The 19515-nt window shown below is 44.0% G+C and overlaps 1 protein-coding gene and 4 non-coding genes across 7 annotated transcripts; all 5 read right to left on the bottom strand.

Moving 5' to 3' along the window:
- Positions 1 to 3280: 3280 nt before the first annotated feature.
- On the bottom strand, positions 3281 to 18712 carry NCL (nucleolin). Of its 3 annotated transcripts, none has more exons than XM_040349704.1 (17): positions 18575 to 18712; positions 15935 to 16036; positions 14045 to 14222; positions 13702 to 13809; positions 13373 to 13468; positions 12557 to 12721; positions 12394 to 12486; positions 11235 to 11358; positions 11013 to 11158; positions 10173 to 10299; positions 7825 to 7973; positions 6758 to 6881; positions 6465 to 6586; positions 4835 to 4967; positions 3936 to 4147; positions 3870 to 3905; positions 3281 to 3757 (listed from the first exon to the last, which is right to left on the bottom strand). In XM_040349704.1, exons 1-17 carry the CDS (start codon positions 18590 to 18592, stop codon positions 3687 to 3689), a joined length of 2004 nt encoding a protein of 667 aa, XP_040205638.1. In that variant the 5' UTR covers positions 18593 to 18712; the 3' UTR covers positions 3281 to 3686. The 3 variants fall into 3 exon arrangements, with proteins under 3 accessions (XP_040205638.1, XP_040205637.1, XP_040205636.1); XM_040349703.1 differs by having other exon boundaries at positions 3870 to 3986; positions 4017 to 4147; XM_040349702.1 differs by having other exon boundaries at positions 3870 to 4147.
- LOC120938414 lies at positions 6356 to 6428 on the bottom strand. The gene has a single exon (XR_005749031.1). It is a non-coding gene; the product is annotated as a small nucleolar RNA SNORD20 (small nucleolar RNA).
- On the bottom strand, positions 6967 to 7040 carry LOC120938415. The gene has a single exon (XR_005749032.1). It is a non-coding gene; the product is annotated as a small nucleolar RNA SNORD20 (small nucleolar RNA).
- Positions 13278 to 13343, bottom strand: LOC120938405. The gene has a single exon (XR_005749024.1). It is a non-coding gene; the product is annotated as a small nucleolar RNA SNORD82 (small nucleolar RNA).
- Positions 13564 to 13631, bottom strand: LOC120938406. The gene has a single exon (XR_005749025.1). It is a non-coding gene; the product is annotated as a small nucleolar RNA SNORD82 (small nucleolar RNA).
- Positions 18713 to 19515: the final 803 nt, after the last annotated feature.

The raw sequence follows: 19515 nt of genomic DNA, 5'->3' as shown, positions 1-19515 counted from the left end.
CACATCCTAACTCTGAGCTTGAGGAAGCTCTCAGAAGGTCTTCCAGGTATCCTACAATAGCGATTGCGCACTGCCAGAATCAGAGCGAGCACCTTGGTGAAAACCCGTGGTGCCGAGGCCAGGCCGAAAGGGAGGGCCACAAATTGAAAGTTGTCCTCCAACCGCAGAAATCTCTGGTGCCAGAAAATCCCCCTGATCGAGTGCCGCTACTACCGAGCGAACTGACTCCATCTTGAACTTTTGCACCTTGACAAAACAGTTGAGGGCCTTGAGTCCCAGGATTGGACGTACCCCTTGCCTTTTGGGTACTACAAACAGATTGGAGTAAAACCCCTGAAACCGTTCCACTGAGGGAACCGGCACAACCACTCTCCTGAACAGCCCCCGACGTTCAAGGAAGCTGGAGGTTGGAAGGGAAAAAAATCTGTTTCGTGGACAAGAGAGAAACTATCTTGTACCCCAAGGAAACTACTTCGCAAACCCATCGGTCGGAAAGAAGAGACCTCCGAGCCGTGAATCCGCCCCCCCCCCACCCGAGATACGGGCAGGGGCAGACCTTCGTGCAGAAGCAGGCTTGTGGTACCAGGGGCGCTTCTGCCCTTCAGCGGGCGCCTTGGCACCCTGGAAACATTTTCCTGCTGCACTGGGTGGGTGAAAAACGCTTGGGGGGCGGTAAAGGAGTGCCCCTGCTTACGGCGAGGCTCCTTACCTTTACCCGACTGTGGGAGCAGAGTGCTCTTACCTCCCGTGGCATCCTTTGTCATCCAGAGACGCACCAAAAAGCCGCTCACCCTTAAAGGGCAAGTCCACCAAGGCCTTTTTAGAGGACCGGTCCGCAGACCAACACTTCAGCCACACAAGGCGGCGTAACACCACCGGAGGTCCTGGAAAGTAAGAGGGGGGGAACGTGTCCAAGGCCGACTCGCAGACAAATTTTAGGCCCTGCAACAACTGGTCGGCCAGGTCCACACAGAGCTCAGAAGCATTCTGCGCCTCCAGCAGCGACTTTGCTCGTTCGCCAAGTGTCTGCGACACTAGAGCCCCGACCAAGACCGGTCTTCACTGCCGACCCCACCACTGTGAACATAGAGCAGGCCACAGCCTCAGCTCTCCTATCTGCGGCGTCCTTAAATGCGGGAGCCCTTCCACAGGCAACGTGGTAGCCCTGTTCAGTCTGGACACAGGGGGTCCACTGACCGAGGAGATACCCTTTTGAGAATTTCCTATTAAAAAAAAAAAAAAAAGTGGGTAACGGACCGCAAAGTATTTTGGAACAGAAAAATTTCTGCGGCCGATCCCATTCCTTGTACAAAATTTTGTCCAGATATGGAATACAAGGAAACACTTGTGGTGCGGGCAGCTTGCGGAACTGGGACTGATGTCTCCGCCGAATCCTCAAAGTTTGAGTATCCCGCAGTGATAAGAGCTCCAACAAACGCCTTATGCGTTGACACTGAAGCAGTCATCCTCACTGTCCGTGTGGGCTAGGCCTGCATCTTCTGACATAACCAGGGCCAGACGCAGTAGCAGGGCCCGATTCCGTGTCAGAGACATCCCCAAAAGACGGAGGGAGGGGGCACTTTTTACCCCCCCCCCCTTCAATCCTGGCAACAAACACCTCAAGGACTGCCATCATAGCATCCACGGAGGCCGCAGGAACAGGGGCACTAAGGGTTAAATCCGGCATGTCTGGGGGACTGCCACCCTTGTACTGCAAGGCAAGACCCACCCTCCCGGCCACAACAGAGAGCAGGGGACCACCCAGAGGACTCACCACCCGACCAGGCTGTACTGCTGCTGCCCACAGCGCTGTCCCTATGGAAGTGTGCTGCAGCCGTACGCGCCGTTATTCTGGCTGCTAGAGGCAAAACTGTCATCCCAAATGGCCGCCGACATGCAAAAATTAGCATGCGCCACAGTAAAACAGCCAACATGCAGGACCCCCGCCCCCCGGCAGCAATTAAAAAAAAAAAGCACACCGCACAGCTGACCACCCAAAATATGGAGGAGGGAGAGGAAAGTAGGGCGGACCCCCCAGGAATGCACCAGCCGAACCACCATGCCACAGCAAGGGGAATGCTACTTACCAACCTGCGACCACCAGCTGGAGGCATTCCAGACAGAACCACAGCATGGCTGTCAGTCCGGCACACTGACACAGCCATAGAGACCGGTCATATGTGTGCCCTGGAGCAACAGGGCATGTCGTGGACGGCCCAGTACGTAGCTAAAGGCCGGCGCACGCTCGATGGCTGAACATGGGGGGACTACAAGGATCCAGTCGGCAGTTGATTGTAGATCCCAGGATCCAAAAATGCAGGAAAAAATAAAAGCGAAAAAAATCCTCTAGAGCACATGGGCCCAGAAGAGCCATGTCATCTCCTGACACTAGGCAGAAAAAACTGGGGCTGCATGAGCCAGAGTGAGGGATGTACCCAGGGGATCCACCCCCTGGGAGGTACTGTGCGAAGTGTTTTAACACTTAAAGTGCCGATTTCTGCCTAGTCATTCTCCTAAAGGGAAGGATAATACCCTAAGGTCAATTGCTGCTGTGTCCGTCCATGAATGGAAGAGAAACATAAAATTGGGTATAGCGTTGCACGTTTTGGGTTGAAGAAACGCAGTGCCATATCGCAAAAATTGGCCTTGACATTAAGGGGGTGAATCCTTCTGGCCCGAGAGTGAGATAGATATCTATGTATGAATAGGCAGCCATATACACACACACCAAAAGCTTGCATTAGGCCATTCAGAAGGGATCCAAGGATCAGAAAAACAGACCCTTGTCAGGGAGGTTGTCTTGACAATTCCACATTGGCGATGCTACGAATGAGCATTTAGGGTGGAGACCAAATTCACCTGCTTCGTGCAGTGCTTAGGCTTAAAGGACACGAGGGGGCAGAAGGAGAGGAAAAAAAAAAAAAAAAACAGAACAGATTAGTCCACACTTTGTAGTTCAGAAGTGAAGGTACAGAGAGCGTGGGCAAGGGAGACGGATACACAGCCCAGCTGAGGCACAAGAAGCAGTCTCCATTTGGATAGGGAGTCCCAGAAAACATGGGATGTCATGTTATAGTACAAAAAGGTAGGACGGAACTAGTTGAAATTAAGGCTTTAAAGTACCCATTGTTGCCACCATAAGTGGCAAGAGATCTCCCTTATGGGGGACAAACCGCTCTGAACACCAAAAAGTTTTGGCTGGAGTTCCAAGTACATCATTATTTCAAAATGGTAGCGCTGCATTACAGACCTGACAGTTAAAAAATAAATAAAATAAAAATTGTATGTAACCAGATGAGGTCCTTTAATCTGAAGACAGCGGCTGAAGCACAAACCATTAACATTCTGCATTTATAGCAAAATACTACAGGATTTGTAGGAAAAAAATTGTACAGTGAGTAAAACAGACAAACTTCAGGACATTGTTTCTCACACACACACACACTTCTTTAAAAAAAAGTCTGTAAGGACAGTCAAGCAGTCACGCATCTTCCATGAAATGACTTGGTGTCCGGATGTTAACAGGAAAAAAAGGTATGTCTCCACACTGGAATGTCCACACAGAAGGCTCTGCCATAGCTAGATGATAGATTGGGGGGAATTTCATTGCCCCCTTCAGCTCAGAGTCCTTTCAGTTAAGGGAGATGGCTTGAAATTTGAAGGAGACAAGAATAAAAAAAAACTCTTCAGTCATCAAATTTGATTCTCTTTCCTTGCCCCCCTTGGTTTCCACCTCTGAATCCTCCACCTCCTCTTCCTAAAATAAAAAAAAAAAAAAAAAAAAGGGTCAAGAGGGGAGAAAAATAAAATCCCACAAACTTATCACTACTGTTTCAGATCATTTAGAAATATAGTTATGCCCAGCTTACCTTTAAAACCTCCACCACGGCCGCCGCCTCCTCTGCCTCCAAAGCCACCACGACCGCCTCCTCTGCCTCCAAAGCCACCACGACCGCCTCCTCTGCCTCCAAAGCCACCACGACCGCCTCCTCTGCCTCCAAAGCCACCACGACCGCCTCCTCGCTGACCTTCACCCTTAGGCTTTGCAAAATCTAGGGTAACTTTGTTTCCATCTATCTCCCCATCCTCCATTGCTTCCTTTGCAGCTTTAGCATCTTCAGAGGTGGAGAAATCTACAAAGCCAAATCTATTTGATGTGGAGAAAAAAAAACACGTGAAATAATCTGAAATTATAGAGCTACATGTTGAAATTAAACAAAAAGTTAACTTACAACAGGATATGATTCAAGCCAAGAAAATTCAGCATGGAGGCATGTATTGCCATAACCAGATAACAGAAATATCCAAATACATAGAAAGTGAATAAATCAGACCTTTATCAATGATTTCAGCATATTCTACATTTTTGCTAGAAAATGCCTAGCACCCCCCCCTCCCAACCTTATGTTATGGAAATGTAGAAACCACTCTAAACCAAGTACAAGAAGTGTATTTTCTTAATCTCTTGTTTATATGGTCCTTCACACAAAAGAGCAGCACTGCACACTTTGAAGTTATTCTGTCAAAAGCATGTCTGACTTAAGCCCAATGTTTAGTGAAATATCTGCAACAGAACTCCGTCATAAAACCCTGCTTAAAACAGTTACGCTCCCTTAAAAATAACTTGTTGCACAGAAGCCATTCACTCCTCATGCGAGGGGCAACTTTAGGCTAGGAGTGCGCCTTCTATCCTTTCCTTGCGAATCCTATCACTGCCACAGGAAGCTGGCAGGGTAGAGCTCAACGAGAAGTCCTACAAAACCCACAAGAGTAAGATCTTGTTTGCAGGCGTCATATTTCTGCTAGCAGTTACAGCTTAAGATTTACCACTCACCCCTTTGAAGCTCCAGTGTCTCGATCGGTTACTATCCTAGCATTTACAGAGCCATCAAAAGCCTCTTTTAAGGTTTCTTCAGATGTGTCTTCAGAAAGTCCTCTGACAAAAAGTGTCTTTGATTGATTGGATCCTAAGGCATAACAAAAACAGGATTTGAACGGCAGGGTAAATCATTAAAAACAAACCTATTTACCATTTTTAGAGCATCTTTTCACCTCACTGATCTCAAACTACAGGTTAAAGTGTATGCAAAAGACCAACAATGAATTTGCATCATTCAATGGCAAGTCACTGAGCGCATGACAGCGATTGTTTCTCAGAGAGGCAGAACGGGGGAGTTGCTTTGTAAACAAACTAGATCTTTGTTATGACAGAAGAGTGCAGGGAGATAGCGATCTCTGTGAGCCAGTCAGTCCACCCGCCCAGTTAGAGACACCTCCTTAAGACACTTAAACCCTTGATTGCCCCCTAGTGTTAGCCACTGATACACTTGCGGGGAAGGGGTTATTTTTAGCTTGGATCACCAATGTCACTGGTCACAAAAAGCACCAGCTATGTACCCCGCAATGTTGCAGTCCCAAAAAAAAAAACCCTATCCCAAAAAGTTTGTAGACTAACTTTTGCGCAAACCAATAAACGCCGATTGTGATTTTTTTAACCTTAATTATGTAGAATACATATTGGCCTAAACTGATGAAGTTTACATTTTATATTACAGCAAAAAATGTCAAAATCATAACTTTTTGTTCATAGAACACCACATGTGATCCAATACCACCAAAAGAAAGCTCCATTTGTGGGGAAAAAGGGACATAAATTTTGTTTGGATATATCACAGGGCCGCACAATTGTCAGTTAAGACGCAGTGCCCGATGCATTAAGGTGGAAAAAAAAAAAATCCCACAATACCGCCCCCCCCCCCCCCCCCATAGGCTCGTGCTGCTGTCAATCACATCCAATGAGGGGCCAGTGGCAGGGCCGAGAGATACAGCTGGTGGCTATTGCCGCTCACTGTATCACGGGAGCGCGCCCGCAGGAACTCAACACCATGCAAGCTCGCATGAAGGTGTTGAGTTCTTGCGGAGAGCAAGACCAGGTTCGGGACACTATGCAAAACGGGCTGCACAGTGGAGGCAAGAACATGTTACATTTTTTTTTTTTTAACTTTGTGCCTAGGTTCACACTGCTGCGAATTCAAAGTCACGGTAAAATGCGCGATTTTACGGCTGCGATTTTGGCCGCAATTTAATGTAAATCGCGGCCCGAAATCGCAAAAAGTAGTACAGGAACTACTTTTTGAAATCGCAGATGCGGCGTCGCACTGATTAGGACAATACCATTGCTGACAATTGCCGTCGATTTGAGATGCGATTTGACATGTCAAATCGCATCTCAAATCGTTCCCAGTGTGAACCAGGGCTAAAACTTCTTGTTGTGAAGCACATGTTAAAGGGGTTGTAAATGGCAGACTCGGTGACCACAAAGATAAAGTGTGGTGGTCCACTATGTGGGCTAAAGCTGGATCAGTACTTGACTATCTAGAGAACATTTTTTCATCAAGGGTAATCAGACACAGTCATCATCATTTCCAGCTTGAATTTAGTAGTGTTACATAACATATGCCCACCTGGAGATCCTCCTGACTGGCTGTACTCCAGTCTTATCGTTCTTCCTTCAACCTCTGTATTATTACAGGACTCCAATGCTTCCTTTGCCTCCTCTACAGAAGGGAATTCTATAAAGGCAAACCTGCAAGTGTAAAAAAAAGTTATAGCTTAGCATTATGAAGAAACCATTTCAAAATTTTACATTTCAGTTACTAGCAAGTGTACCCATTCAGAGGCGTGAATACACCCATAACATTGCTATAAAGAGTATTACTAGATGCAACATTTTTACAATACCAGTCTACATACATACCCTTTTGGCCGGCCCTGATTATTCTGTGGTATCCTAATAGAAGTTGCCTTTTCAAAAACTTCTTGCAAACTGTCTTCAGTGGCATTATAGGATAGGTTGTTCACAACAATTACCTTTGACTCTCCTAAAAAGACAGACCATTACATATTACATTCGTGGCAACAAACTCAAGTAGGAAGTATTGAAAATGCAGTCTATATATCAAACAGCTGGATCAGAACTTGACTATCTTATAAAACGTTATTTCACCATAATTTTTCTGAGTTAACAATCATCATTTCCAGCCTTAAAGTGGTTGTATACCCCCAATGTGGAATTTGTGCCTAAAAAGGCTTACCCATTAGGTACTGTAAATATCTCCTAAACAGGCGCCGTTTAGGAGCTATTTAACCTTGTAGTGCACCGACACTGTTGGCACTTGCGCAGAAACCCTCAGTGCCGTTTCTTCACTAGCCTGTGACATGATTGCTCCCGCGCAGGAGTGTCCCACATCTCCAGCCAGTCACAGCAGGAGTTCGCAGCCCCAGAAGGAAGATGCGGCCACCAGCGGAACATCGCAGACTTTGTTTGCAGGTAAGTGGCACATAATGGGCTAGCATGCATCGTATGCTTTACTTTGCAGGGTTTACTTCCTCTTTAAACGATTAGTTCTAAAACCCAAATGTGAACAAGTGCAAGAAAAAGGCAATTGTTTAGGATGCTTATAGTTCAGGAAATTTCTCACCCGAAGCTTGAAATTAGAGGGGTTTTAGATTAAATGAGAAGTACTTACCGAGTTTGATGGCTCGGTTCTCAGCTCTGAGCAAAGAGCTGCTCTGCTCCTCACTGGGAGCGCCAAGTTGTGGAGGGGCAAGGACCGGCTGTCTCAGGCAGGTGCCAGTCCAGGCACCTGGCGGATCCAGACTTGCGCATTGTTTGCGATGCAGTGCCTGGGCCAATTCCCACGACATCAGCACAGAGCGGACGGAGTCACAGGAGTGCAAAATATTGGACTCCCGTGACCCAGAGAAGCCCAGCCAAAATGAGCTTAGGCTGGATTTTTTTCTTTAAATTTAAACGCCACAAACCTCCTGGTGCCGCTTTTCTGCCTGCAGCATTATGACTCTTTTCTCCGGTGTAATCTACGAAGATAGCACGGCCTTCAACCTCTGCACCTTGTTTTTCTTCAATAGCTTTATCTGCCTCAGCTTCAGTGGCGAATTCCACATAGGCAATCCTAAAAGACAAACAATTAAGTTTAAAAACATGCTACACATCTGGTTAGTTTGTTTTATTTGCACACACACAGCTGATCATTCAAACCCTGCAAGAATGTAAAAACATGTGGCCAATATATTGGATGCGACAAAAATGGCCACCATGCATGTTAACGTAATTAAATGTGATCCGTGTTGGTGAGGCGCAGAGGGGGGTACATGTATTTTGGCCGTCAGACCTTACAACAGGGTGCCTTTAGAAACCAATTCCTGCACTGAACAGTTCATTAACCTACATAAGCTCAGTTTTAAATGAAGTTCATGCATGAAAATCATGTAGTGCCACACTGCAGCAGGCTGGGGCAGTCATTGCCGGGTGTTATTTCACCTTCATGCATAGGATGCATGAAGGTGAAAAAACAGGAACAGCCCCTTTAATTACAAGAGACCCGTTTACGCAAAATTTTCACCTATTTAGAAATCCAACATATGCACAGGAACCCAGTTACTGCATTGCGATAGGGAAGAAACCTAAAGGTTCTGCGATAAATTTAAATAACGCTGGAGTAGGTCTCTAGCTGCCTGCATTTACAGCATTACTAAATGCCAAAAAGACCATAAACAGCCTGTAGTCACAGGCGGCCAAATCACATGTGGAATACTGCAGCCAGTAGAAAATGCAAGTGTTTTATGAAACAGGATATAGTCAAAAGTAAGCCGGGAGGGAGCCTTTAGAAGAATTTAAATCTCAGATTAGATCGGTTAACAGGATATTCACACAGACAACCATGCAATTGCTGGATATATAATCAATCAGGAAGAGGCTGAAATTCTGAGAAAGTCTTACCTGTGCTGTGCACAGGATCATACAGAGATAATATATTGTTTTTCCTCCATTTAGAATGGAGATTGTATCTAGTAGGGTCGAAACTAATCGATTAAAATTTTCATAATAGATTACCCGGCCAGTAACATAATGGGGTAAAAAATAAATAAACTAAAATTAGCCCTTTAGGCCTGATTCACACCTATGCAGTTTTAGTGCTTTTTGCATTTTGAAGATTTGCACTACAGTTCATTTACCACTGTTTCCTATGGAACACGTTCTGTAGTGCAAATCTGAAAAATGCAAAAAGCACTAAAACTGCATAGGTGCGAGTCCAGCCTAAGGCCCCTTTCAGACTGGGGCGAAAGCCGCGGTGGCGGTATAACGCCGCTAAAAATAGCGGCGCTATACCGCCTGAATTGTCGCGGGTATCAGCCGCTAGCGGTATTAACCCCCGCTAGCGGCCGATAAAGGGTTAATACTGCCCGCAATGCGCCTCTATAGAGGCGCATTGCCGCGGTTTCCCATTGTTTTCAATGAGAAGGAGCGGTATACACGCCGCTCCAAAGATGCTGCCGACAGGAGATTTTTTTTGTCTCCCGCCAGCACATCGCCTCAGTGTGAAAGCCCTCGGGCTTTCACATTGAGTCTGCAGTGAAGGAGTTTTTCAGGCGGGATAGCAGCGCTATTAGCGCTGTACCGCCTAAATAACTCGTCAATGTGAAAGGGGCCTTATAGTACAAAAAAGCAAAATCGCTACTGTAAATATTACTCTCACTGTCCCACAGTAAAAAATGAACCCCTTACAGTAGCGATTTGCGCTTTTTGTACTTGTTTTTTTAACCCCATTATGTTACTAAACATCTCAGGCCTGGGTTCACACCTTTTTGCAGAAACACACTACAGTTCATTTACATGTTTTCCTATGGTACACGTTCACAATCATGGTTTATTTCAGTTGCTGCGTATTTGGAAAGGGCAAGGACTTAACACAAAACGGTGCCATTTTTTTGGTTCAATATACTTCGATGGAGAAGCTGCAGAAAAGCATGCAATGTGTTTTTGCGGTAATTTGCCAAATAACAAATTGGCCAAAAAAAAAAAAAAAAAAAAAAAAGTTTTTTTTTTTTAAGGCTATTATCCGATTAATCGAAATAAAATAATAAAAAAAAAAAAAATCGGCAAACGAATAGTTTATGAAAATAATCGTTAGTTGCAGTCCTATCTAGTGATGTTGTGTTTAAAATGCACTGGCAGTAGTAAATGGGCTGCCCAATGCAAAAAAGTGCAGGAACATGAGGGAAAAAAAAAAAAAAAAAAAAAAGATGAAAATGAGCATTTCCGTATCAAATTATATTGCTGGCAGGCATAAAGACAGCATGAATCAACTTACCCTTTACTAGTACCATCTTTTGCAGTTGGAAGACGAATGTCTTTGGCATTATCAAAAATCTCTTGCAAGTTTTCTGAAGTTGTGCTATATGGGATGTTCTTAACAAACAGAGTTCGTGCATCTCTCTCTAAGATTAGAAATTGGTTATGAAGTTTAACATACAACTCTTGAATATTTTCATTATATAGAAATCCCATTTAGATAAACCACCCAGCAAAATATACAGCGCTAGAACCACCCAGAGTTCTGCTAGATTTAGTTTAGACCAGCCCAACTTTGAAAATATCATTGATTTTCACTGCAGACTATGCTTTGCAGATCAGATACATCTCTAGAAAACCAGTGAAAAAAGCAACGTTTACATTTTCAAAAGATTAAAGCCTTTTGTGAAAGGCCAACTCTAAACGGGCCTGCATTTGCATGGCCTCAGAACATGCACCACAATGTGGCAACTATGGTTTTCCTTTGCATGCTCCTCTGAAGCTAGTGTTGGAAAAAGAATGTAGATATAAACTTGATGGAATGCTAAACTTTGACCATCTGCACACTTTTAAAACTGGTGAATAAGCATTGAAGTCAGTATAACAGCAAGGCTACCAACATCTTTTGGAGCCACTGATTAAAAGCATCTCTATAAAAAGGGTAAGCAGTAACTAAATTTGGTAGCAGGGATTAAGCCCTTTGTAAACAAAGGTAAAGATCAAGGGATACACAGAAGCACCTATCCTTGCTAGGCTAGATATGTACTTTTAATATACAATTAGATAGAATAAATTGCAAGACCAGCCAACAGGGCAATTCAAATCAAAATACTATATGGGATGAGGACAAACCTCTTACCTTTTTTGTTCTCTGCATTTTTTGATTTCTCGGCAGGAGTGTTAGCCTTCTCTATTTTAACCTCAAAACCAAGAACCTTCTTTCCATTCAATTTCAGTGCATCTTCCACTTCTTCCGCAGTAGCAAACTCCACATAGCCAAACCTCCTGCAATACAGATGGAACCGTAAAGAAGCTGCAGCAATGGGGGGCCCATTTAGCGCATTACCACAAAAATACTTACTTGGAGGCTCCAATCCGTACATCCTGCACTGGCAAGCTCTTCTTAGAAAAAAACTCCCTCAGAGCATCTTTAAGTTCATCATAATCTTTTGAAGCATTCAGATTTGCAATAAACACTGACAAACCTAGCAAAAAAGGAGTAAAACAAAAGATTTAAACCAGAATTATCAAATACACAATAGCAAATACTTCAAATGGTGGCCAACATTCAAGAATATGATTTGCAAGTAGGAATTTCAGACAGTTTATCTATCCTGGAGACAAAAAGAACACAGAAGGGAAATCCACTTTGCACTACAAGTGCACTTGGAAGTGCAGTCGCTGTAAATCTAAGGGAAAGATCTGAAATGAGGAAGCTCTGCTGATCCAACCATGTGCAAGCTAAAAATTGTTTTTTATTTTCCCTGCATGTCCCCTTCAGATCTACAGCAACTGCACTTGTAGTTCAAAGTGGATTTGCCTTTTGTAAATAACCCCCTATGCTACTATTTGAACACAAGCATGAAAAAAAATTAACATGAATGGCATGCTTCCAACTAAAAACTAATGGCTGACCGGCAGCTGGTTCAGCCTCTCAATTTGGTACTTCTACTCCCTCCCCAGCCCTCCTGTGAGCGCTGGGAAGGACAGAGCAGAAACCAGTAACCAACTGTGGCTACTATCTGCTCAGAACGGTCAAGTGATCATTCAGTTCTTGGGCTTAGAGAAGGCAGGGGACAGCTGCAGCATCAAAGCGATAAACCTTGAGATATTGCTCCCTCTAGCACTTGCATTGATATAAGGGCACCCAACGTGCACGTTTCTGTTCATAAGTGCTTTTGAAAAAATATTTTGACAAGTTTAAAATTTAGTCCCCTCACAAGGGGGCATTAAAATACCAATGTCACCCTTGCGCTCTGCTGAAGCCAATTAATCAGACTGCGCAGTTAGCTTTCCTCTTGCCACAGCTGAACTCTGAAGTGCTCTACTAGGGCTCAGCTAATCCAGCAGAAAATAAACTAATCTAGTTAAACTTTTGTTTACATGCAGAATCAAAAAAATCCAAGATCACTCCATGTTTCAAAAGGTTTTATATGTACTTGCTTAGACATTTCCCTAGTAAATTTTTTAAGATGGTCACAGATAACAGAGTTATACATTGCGGTTATGAAACCAAGTACCTTCATTTCCTTCTGTCTTCTGCTTCTTTGCTTCAGGAGCAGCTTTATTCTTGGGCATATCTTTTTTGCGCTTTGCAGAATCTTTTGTGCCCTCTGAAAATAACAGAAGTTAGCAGAGGAAACCACTAAAGGTTATACAAGATGCAATATAGAAGATACATACTTTCATCATCTTCCTCCTCATCGTCGTCATCATCCTCCTCCTCGTCATCATCATCCTCATCATCATCCTCCTCGTCGTCCTCAGATTGCTCCTTTTTGGCAGGAGCAGCTTTTTTTCCTTTAGCAACAGATGGTGTCACTTCCATTGCTTCCTCAGATTCAGATTCTAAAATTTTAAAGCAAATTTTTTTTTTTAATTAAAAACAGTTTTATAAATGAATGTCAAAACAAACAAAAATCATCAATGCAATAAAGTACAGCCAAGGGCATTTTTTTTTTAAGTTGGTTAAAGTGTTTGTAAACCTTCTATCCAACCGCATCAAGAGATTCTTCACTTTCCTTTTCTGTATCGGCAACAGAAGTGGGATCTCTTTACAGAATGATATTCTAGACCAGGGATATGCAATTAGCGGACCTCCAGCTGTTGCAAAACTACAAGTCCCAACATGCTTCTGACTCTGGTTTCATGCATGTGGCTGTCAGAGTCTTGCTATGCCTCATGGGAATTGTAGTTCTGCAACAGCTGGAGGTCCGCTAATTGCATATCCCCGTTCTAGACAAATGTCACATGAAAAAAAGTGCTCATTGTCCCCTGTTCCAGTGGCAACATTTTTATTCTCCACAATGGGGACAGAGCAATAAAAACCTGACAAAGGTTTTAACCCCTCATTATCCAAGGCAAAAAAAAAAAAACTTGCATTCTAAAAACAAAACAATTTATGGCACATCAGAAAACAACAGTCATCAAGGATCAGTATTAAGTCCCAAAATTGTTCATCATTTGTGCCAACAATTCACAAGACAAAAGGCAGCTTACCCTCTTCATCAGACTCCTCTTTTGCAGGTTTCTTAACTTGAGGCTTTTTGGCAGGAGCTTTCTTGGCAACAGGTTTTTGCTCTTCTTCAGATTCATCTAAAGAATTTCATCATTCGATTAACACACATTTTCAGTTACACCATCTAGCAACATTAAACAAAGCAGATACATCTGTGTACATGCAAAAACCAGCACATCAGCTGAGGATCTCAACATGACTTATTCTGTATTAAGTCCCAAAGTATTCATCATATGTGCCAGTGCTTTGACCAATCCATGCCCAACAAAATATTCCTACTAACAAACATTATAGGCCACATTTAGCATACCTTCTTCCTCATCGTCTTCTTCCTCTTCAGATTCTTCTTTCTTTGCTACAGGTTTTTTGGCAGCAGGTTTCTTGGCAACCGTTTCCTCTTCAGACTCTTCTTCATCATCTTTAAAGCAACCACCATTTTAAAAATCGCATCAATACATGAAGTGTGTACAAGAACTCATATCCCTGAACATACACAGGTCTTAACCACTGATGCTCCAATATCAAAAGGTATTGCATATACAAAAGCAGTGGGGGGGGGGGGGGGGGGGGTTGGTGTAGAACGATGAAAATTGGATTAAGGATTGCAAGACTCCTATATAGCTACAATATAATGAAAACTAAAATAAACATACCGCTGTCTTCCTCATCTTCACTCTCTTGCTGCTTTGCACGTTTTCCATTCTTTGCTACTGCTGGAGTAGCTTTCTTTCCTGGTGTGGCTACAGGCTTTGCTGGAGTGGCAGCCTTCTTCCCTGGAGTTGCCTTAGCTGGAGTGGCTGCTTTTTTGGCTGGTGTATTCTTCACTGGGACCTATAAAGAGGAAAGTAGGGTCACAATGTATACTTACTTTATGCAGGGGGGAAAAAAGAAAGCAAGAGTTTGATCACTGGATCAAACTAATATTTTTACTATGAGCCACATTCCCAAACCGTTTCTATTTTCAATAAGCTTAAAGTAGAACTAAAAGGCAACTTTTGCTTTGGATATAGTGGAGAGGGATTAGACTATCCATTAGATTTTTATTGCTACCTCTGCCTCAGATTCACCCTCTTTACCCCATTTACCTTTACTACTTTTCTGGGAGGGGGGCTTCCAATGGGGACAAAAGCTCTGGTGACCTGGTTGTCACCAAGGAATTCCCTTAATTTTCAGGTATTTTATCTAATTTCATGTTTTGGCTCTGGGACAGGAATTAAAATCTCCCTCAATGGGATGCAGATGGCAACATATAAACTGACAGGGCTTATATTACTCCATCACTATCCCAAAAAAGTTTTGCCTATACAGTGGAACCTCAGATTGCAAGAAACATGATTAAAATGGAGCTTTTTGCAATACGAGCGCTGTATATTTTAACAATGTTAACTCGGTTTGCGAATGTTGTCTCGCCAAACAAGCAGGATTTAGGCCAAATCGGTTTGCAGTACCACGTTTGGCCTGAGGTGGGGCGCCAGAGCCAAACAGTGCCGTTCAGAAAGACATGGAAATACTCCATTCCCAAGCTGTCCCAGGGCCTTCCTGGCTGTTTCCGAGGCTCTCCGGCACCCCCCCTCCCCTGCATGCGGTATTGCATGCCATTGAAGTCAATGCGGGATTTTTTTTTGTTTCCACTGACTTTAATGGGGAAAAGCGCTTTTATATGCAAATACTTTGGATTACTAACATTCTCCTGGAACTGATTATGCTTGTAATTAGGAGGTTCCACTGTAGTTCTACTTTAAACTAGTGATGCACCAAAATTTAGGCTGCCCATAATTTGGCGAAAATAATTTACAGCCGGCGGTGTGCCGGAAAAAGAAAAGCGCAGATGACTGCAGAAAACCGCTATGATTTTGCAGTGTTTTCCGCCATATTTAGGAATGACATGTTTCAGATGCCATTCATTTGAATAGCACCCAAAAACAAGCAATAAGACCCCTTACACCGGGGCCACCGAACATTAGAAGTAAAGCCCTGCTCTATTTAGCGCCTCTACTGCTGTTTAAGCATTTCTTTGCGGCCACTAGCAGAACACTTTACCCAAGCCACTAGTGGCCAAAGAAGGGGTTAAAAGCACCTGTTTTGCTTGCGCTTCCGAAGTGCTAGCCATTGATTTCAATGGGCAGGAAGCGTTTAGGGAGCGATGTATACATCGCTCCCAAACCACCCCAAAGATGCTGCTTGCAGGACTTTTCCCCCAATGTTCTGCACCGCGCCAGTGTTAGAAGTCACACTGAAATGAATGTAAGGCGGTTTTCAGGTGCCATTTCTAGTGCTAAAATGCCTGAAAACCACCTCAAAAGGGGTCTTAATCATACTGCAAACCGCATCACATGCTGTCAGCAGATGGAAAGTTGGTCAGAAAGCAGTGCCGCCTAATGTTACTACAGTAAATTGCAGTGCACACAGCAACATACTGATGTAATGTATCAAATAGTTTGGGCCAGCTTGTGAAATATAATATGGAATTCTACTTTAAGTTGATCAAATGGACAATGATGCAGCATTAATATGCTAAATATTTATTGCAGAATTAAGGTTACCTCTTCTTCACTGCTTTCCTCTTCCATTTCTTCGTCCTCCTCACTGTCTTCTACTTCTTTTGGAGGAGGTGCCTTCTTAGGTTTTCCTTGTGCTTTTGCTCCCTGCAATTAAAAAAAAAAAACAACATGTGTCACTTTTTTCATTCAGAGAAAAGGATATTCAATAAGTTTGAACTTAACGGGTTTCATATTTGCTTCATTGGTTGCTAGGATGCAGGCAGCCAGCTTTTCTAGCCACCAATAATGCCAAAGCATGATGGGGATGCCGAGACTAGTTCATCAGGTCTGATCTTATAATTTACAGCGGACAGCAGTGGGCAAATTCTAGACACTATTGGGCTGCGTAAAAAGCTATGTAATCGACCCATTACTGAGTTGGACCTGGTGAAGAATGTGTCTTAGAAATTCCCCATCAGGCCCTACCACCACCTAAATGACTTGTACACGCTTCCAAAAATTGTGGCACAGAAGCATTAAAAAGAATTCAAAACATTGTCTACAACAAGTCAGTTCCACAGGGCCATAAAAATGAGTTTTTTCCGCAACCTAATGAGAACAAAGTTACAGGGGAGATTGAGAGCCAATACCTACAGAAAGGGTAACACCAAGTTGACGCAATAGACCGGATATAGGCATCTTCTAAATGGTGGTAGCGCCAGGCAAGCTTCCCCCTTTGCTCAGCGGGCAAAGAGGGAGCTGGCGGCGCAGAACCCCAAGGATCATGTCCATCACTGTAGAGGCACAGACTACTACATTGATTTTCAAGCCGAGCTTCTCCCCTTTTGGATGGACAAGGATTCATGGTACTTTTAGTTCCAAAGCATCACATAATTGCAGTGTGTGCTTCCTTACCAGATGGTGTGAAATGCAGCAGAAAGTTTGTGTTTCAAATACAAAACTTTAAGCTCTGGTTCACATTATTGCTACTTTTAAAATCGCACAACTTCACTTAAGTAGCGACATTTCAAAGTAGCATGGGCAGCACGATTTCAGGTGCTACTTGATGGATATTTGTGTAGCTTAATGCACAGATGTCTATTGAAGTTGCACCCAAAATTGGCAAAAGCCATTGCAGGGACTAGTTTTGCAAATCGGTGCCGTGCTGCAAAATCTGTGTTACACCATTTGGCACAGTTCATCCAATAGGCTGCAACTTGTCATGTGATTTGATCAAATCACATGACAAATCGTTCCAATACGAGGCTAGGCTGAACCTTGTATTTTTTTTTTAGCCCAACTGGTCTTGTGTTTTTCTGAAAGCACACCAAGGACCCTTTCACACTGATACGTTTTTACCTTAAAGTGGATGTTAACACTTACAGGTATGCCTATTATAAGGCTTACCTGTAGCTACCTTGGATATCTCCTAAACCTCCACGGTTTAGGAGATATCCAATATATCAGCACATGTGCCCTGAAGAAATGGACTGAGAACGATGTTTCTTCAGCTGATTTACTGGTGGCTTGCGTGGGAGCGCCGCCATCAAGGCTCTGGCCAATCACAGCGCTCAGGATACCCGGCAATAACTCCGGAAGCAATGTCGCTGGCCACAGTAGTGTGCCAGGACCGATGCAGTGGCTTCAAATCGAAGGCCTTTCTCTTGTAGGTTTACAACCACTTTAAACCCAGACATCACTGAATTACAGTGGTGGTGAGTTTTGAAAAGTCCTGCATGCTGCATCTTTGGCGTGGTTTAGAAAACATCATCCAATTAAAGAAAAAATATGGAAATCACAGTAAAAATGCACTGTGATTTGCATTTGAGACATGTCCACATTTCACAGGCAAGGCATCTGAAACAGCATAATCATGGCATATGCGTTTCTCATGATTTTGCTACATTGCAGTGTAAAACCGTCCTATAGATGTAGCAGGAGGGATTTTGTTCAGAAAAAAAAATAAAAGAAGGTCTATGGGACTGCAGCTAAATGGTGTGAAAACTGGATACACACATGAAGCGGCCGGTCCCCCACACGGTGACATCAATGTGCACAAGTGTGGTAGAGGCGCACTAACACGCTTTGTATGGAGGAGAAGGCTCCATGTGCCCGCCCCCTTCAATGGAATCCCTCCATTAGAATGGGAGAAGTGTGTTAGCTTCGGGAGGGAAGGCCACGTGTTACAAACACGCCGCCCCAGGACCACGTGTGGCCGCCACGCGGGTTCACCCAACGTGCGTGGGGAGCGGAAGTGAGGCCCGAGCTTCTCACACTCGGCTCGCGGGAAAACAAAATGGCGCCGATAAAGAACCGCACACCTACCACACGGGGGCTTACATCGTACGAGAGCTCTAATCCCCACAACGAACAAAGCCTCATCCATCTTCCCTAAGCCAGAACGTACAATGAGACACCCCACCGGACCCCTCATCGACTACTACAATAATAAGCAGGAAAACCACATGACGTCAGCCACCGAGCTCCGCGCCTGCGTACAGGCCCGAGATTTGCGTACTATGCAGCGCGGATCTAGGCCGCCGCTCGCTGCTCCCCCTTTATCGATCTATCGCACATACACCGGCCTGCTCGGTTACTGTAGAAATGCACATTCAATAATAATAATAATAAAGAAAATAAAAAAAGCATAAACAATTAAATTGGTAGAGCGAAGCGGCAGCTCCTTTTGCGTTTAAATATTACCTTTGCTAACTTAACCATGTCTGCAGTCGGATCCGATGGATGGAATGTCACGTGGGTCTGTTCCGCTTCTAAAGGACGTTACGGGCTTGTGACAAGAAACCGACTGGTAGGTGAGCTCTAGAGAAGGCGCTAATAAAGATTGCTTATCACGTGTGTGAGGCTAGCCAATGAGAGAGAGACTAGGGGGCGGTGTCATCCCGGACTCAGAGTGCTATACTGAGCATGTCCGAAGGAGTGACCAATAGCGTGCTGAGAGGCTGCCTTGGAACGCAAGACGCGCACCAATGATAGAGCGAGGCTAACACTGACCTATCAGGAAGCGGAATGCGGCTCTGGTTTGTAGCCATTTTGGGCGAATGTACCATGTGGTCAATAGAGACGGCAAGATGGCGGCGTTGTGAGGGAGGCACACGTGGGTTCTAAACACGTACCCGGCTCTGTCCGTACAAATAAAGTTGGCTTGGGTTCTATTTTTCAGAGAGTCGTTTTGTAGCTGGGCAATGGTAATAGGGAAACTGAATGCAGTAAAGTAAGACTGGGGGACATAGAGAGTGATGTGCGCCCCTTGTGCGTGTGTTGTGTGACCCGGGCACGTGTATGGAATGGTACTTGGTAGTCTAATCAACTCTCATTTCCTTCTACCGTATTCAATTTGTGGAGAACGTCTAAACAACCCAGGAGAAGTGATCCGGCTATCAGTATTCAATGTAATCTACGCTCATGTCGCTATTTGTATAGTTTATCTAATATCTACAGGTCTTTTCCATAACCGTAGATGGAAATGTTAGTTTATTTTGCTATTGCAAACCAATGAAAGGAAACTAAAGACTATGTTCTGCTGATTTCTGCATTGTTGACAAGGTATGAGTATGAATGCTCGATGGACTCTCTGCACACTGCTATACCCTTTCCAGCAATGAAAAGCTGGCATTTTTAGTTCA

Source organism: Rana temporaria, chromosome 4 (assembly GCF_905171775.1).
Source record: "Rana temporaria chromosome 4, aRanTem1.1, whole genome shotgun sequence".
Lineage (NCBI taxonomy): Eukaryota > Metazoa > Chordata > Amphibia > Anura > Ranidae > Rana > Rana temporaria.
This window is presented reverse-complemented; position numbering and strand designations above follow the sequence as displayed.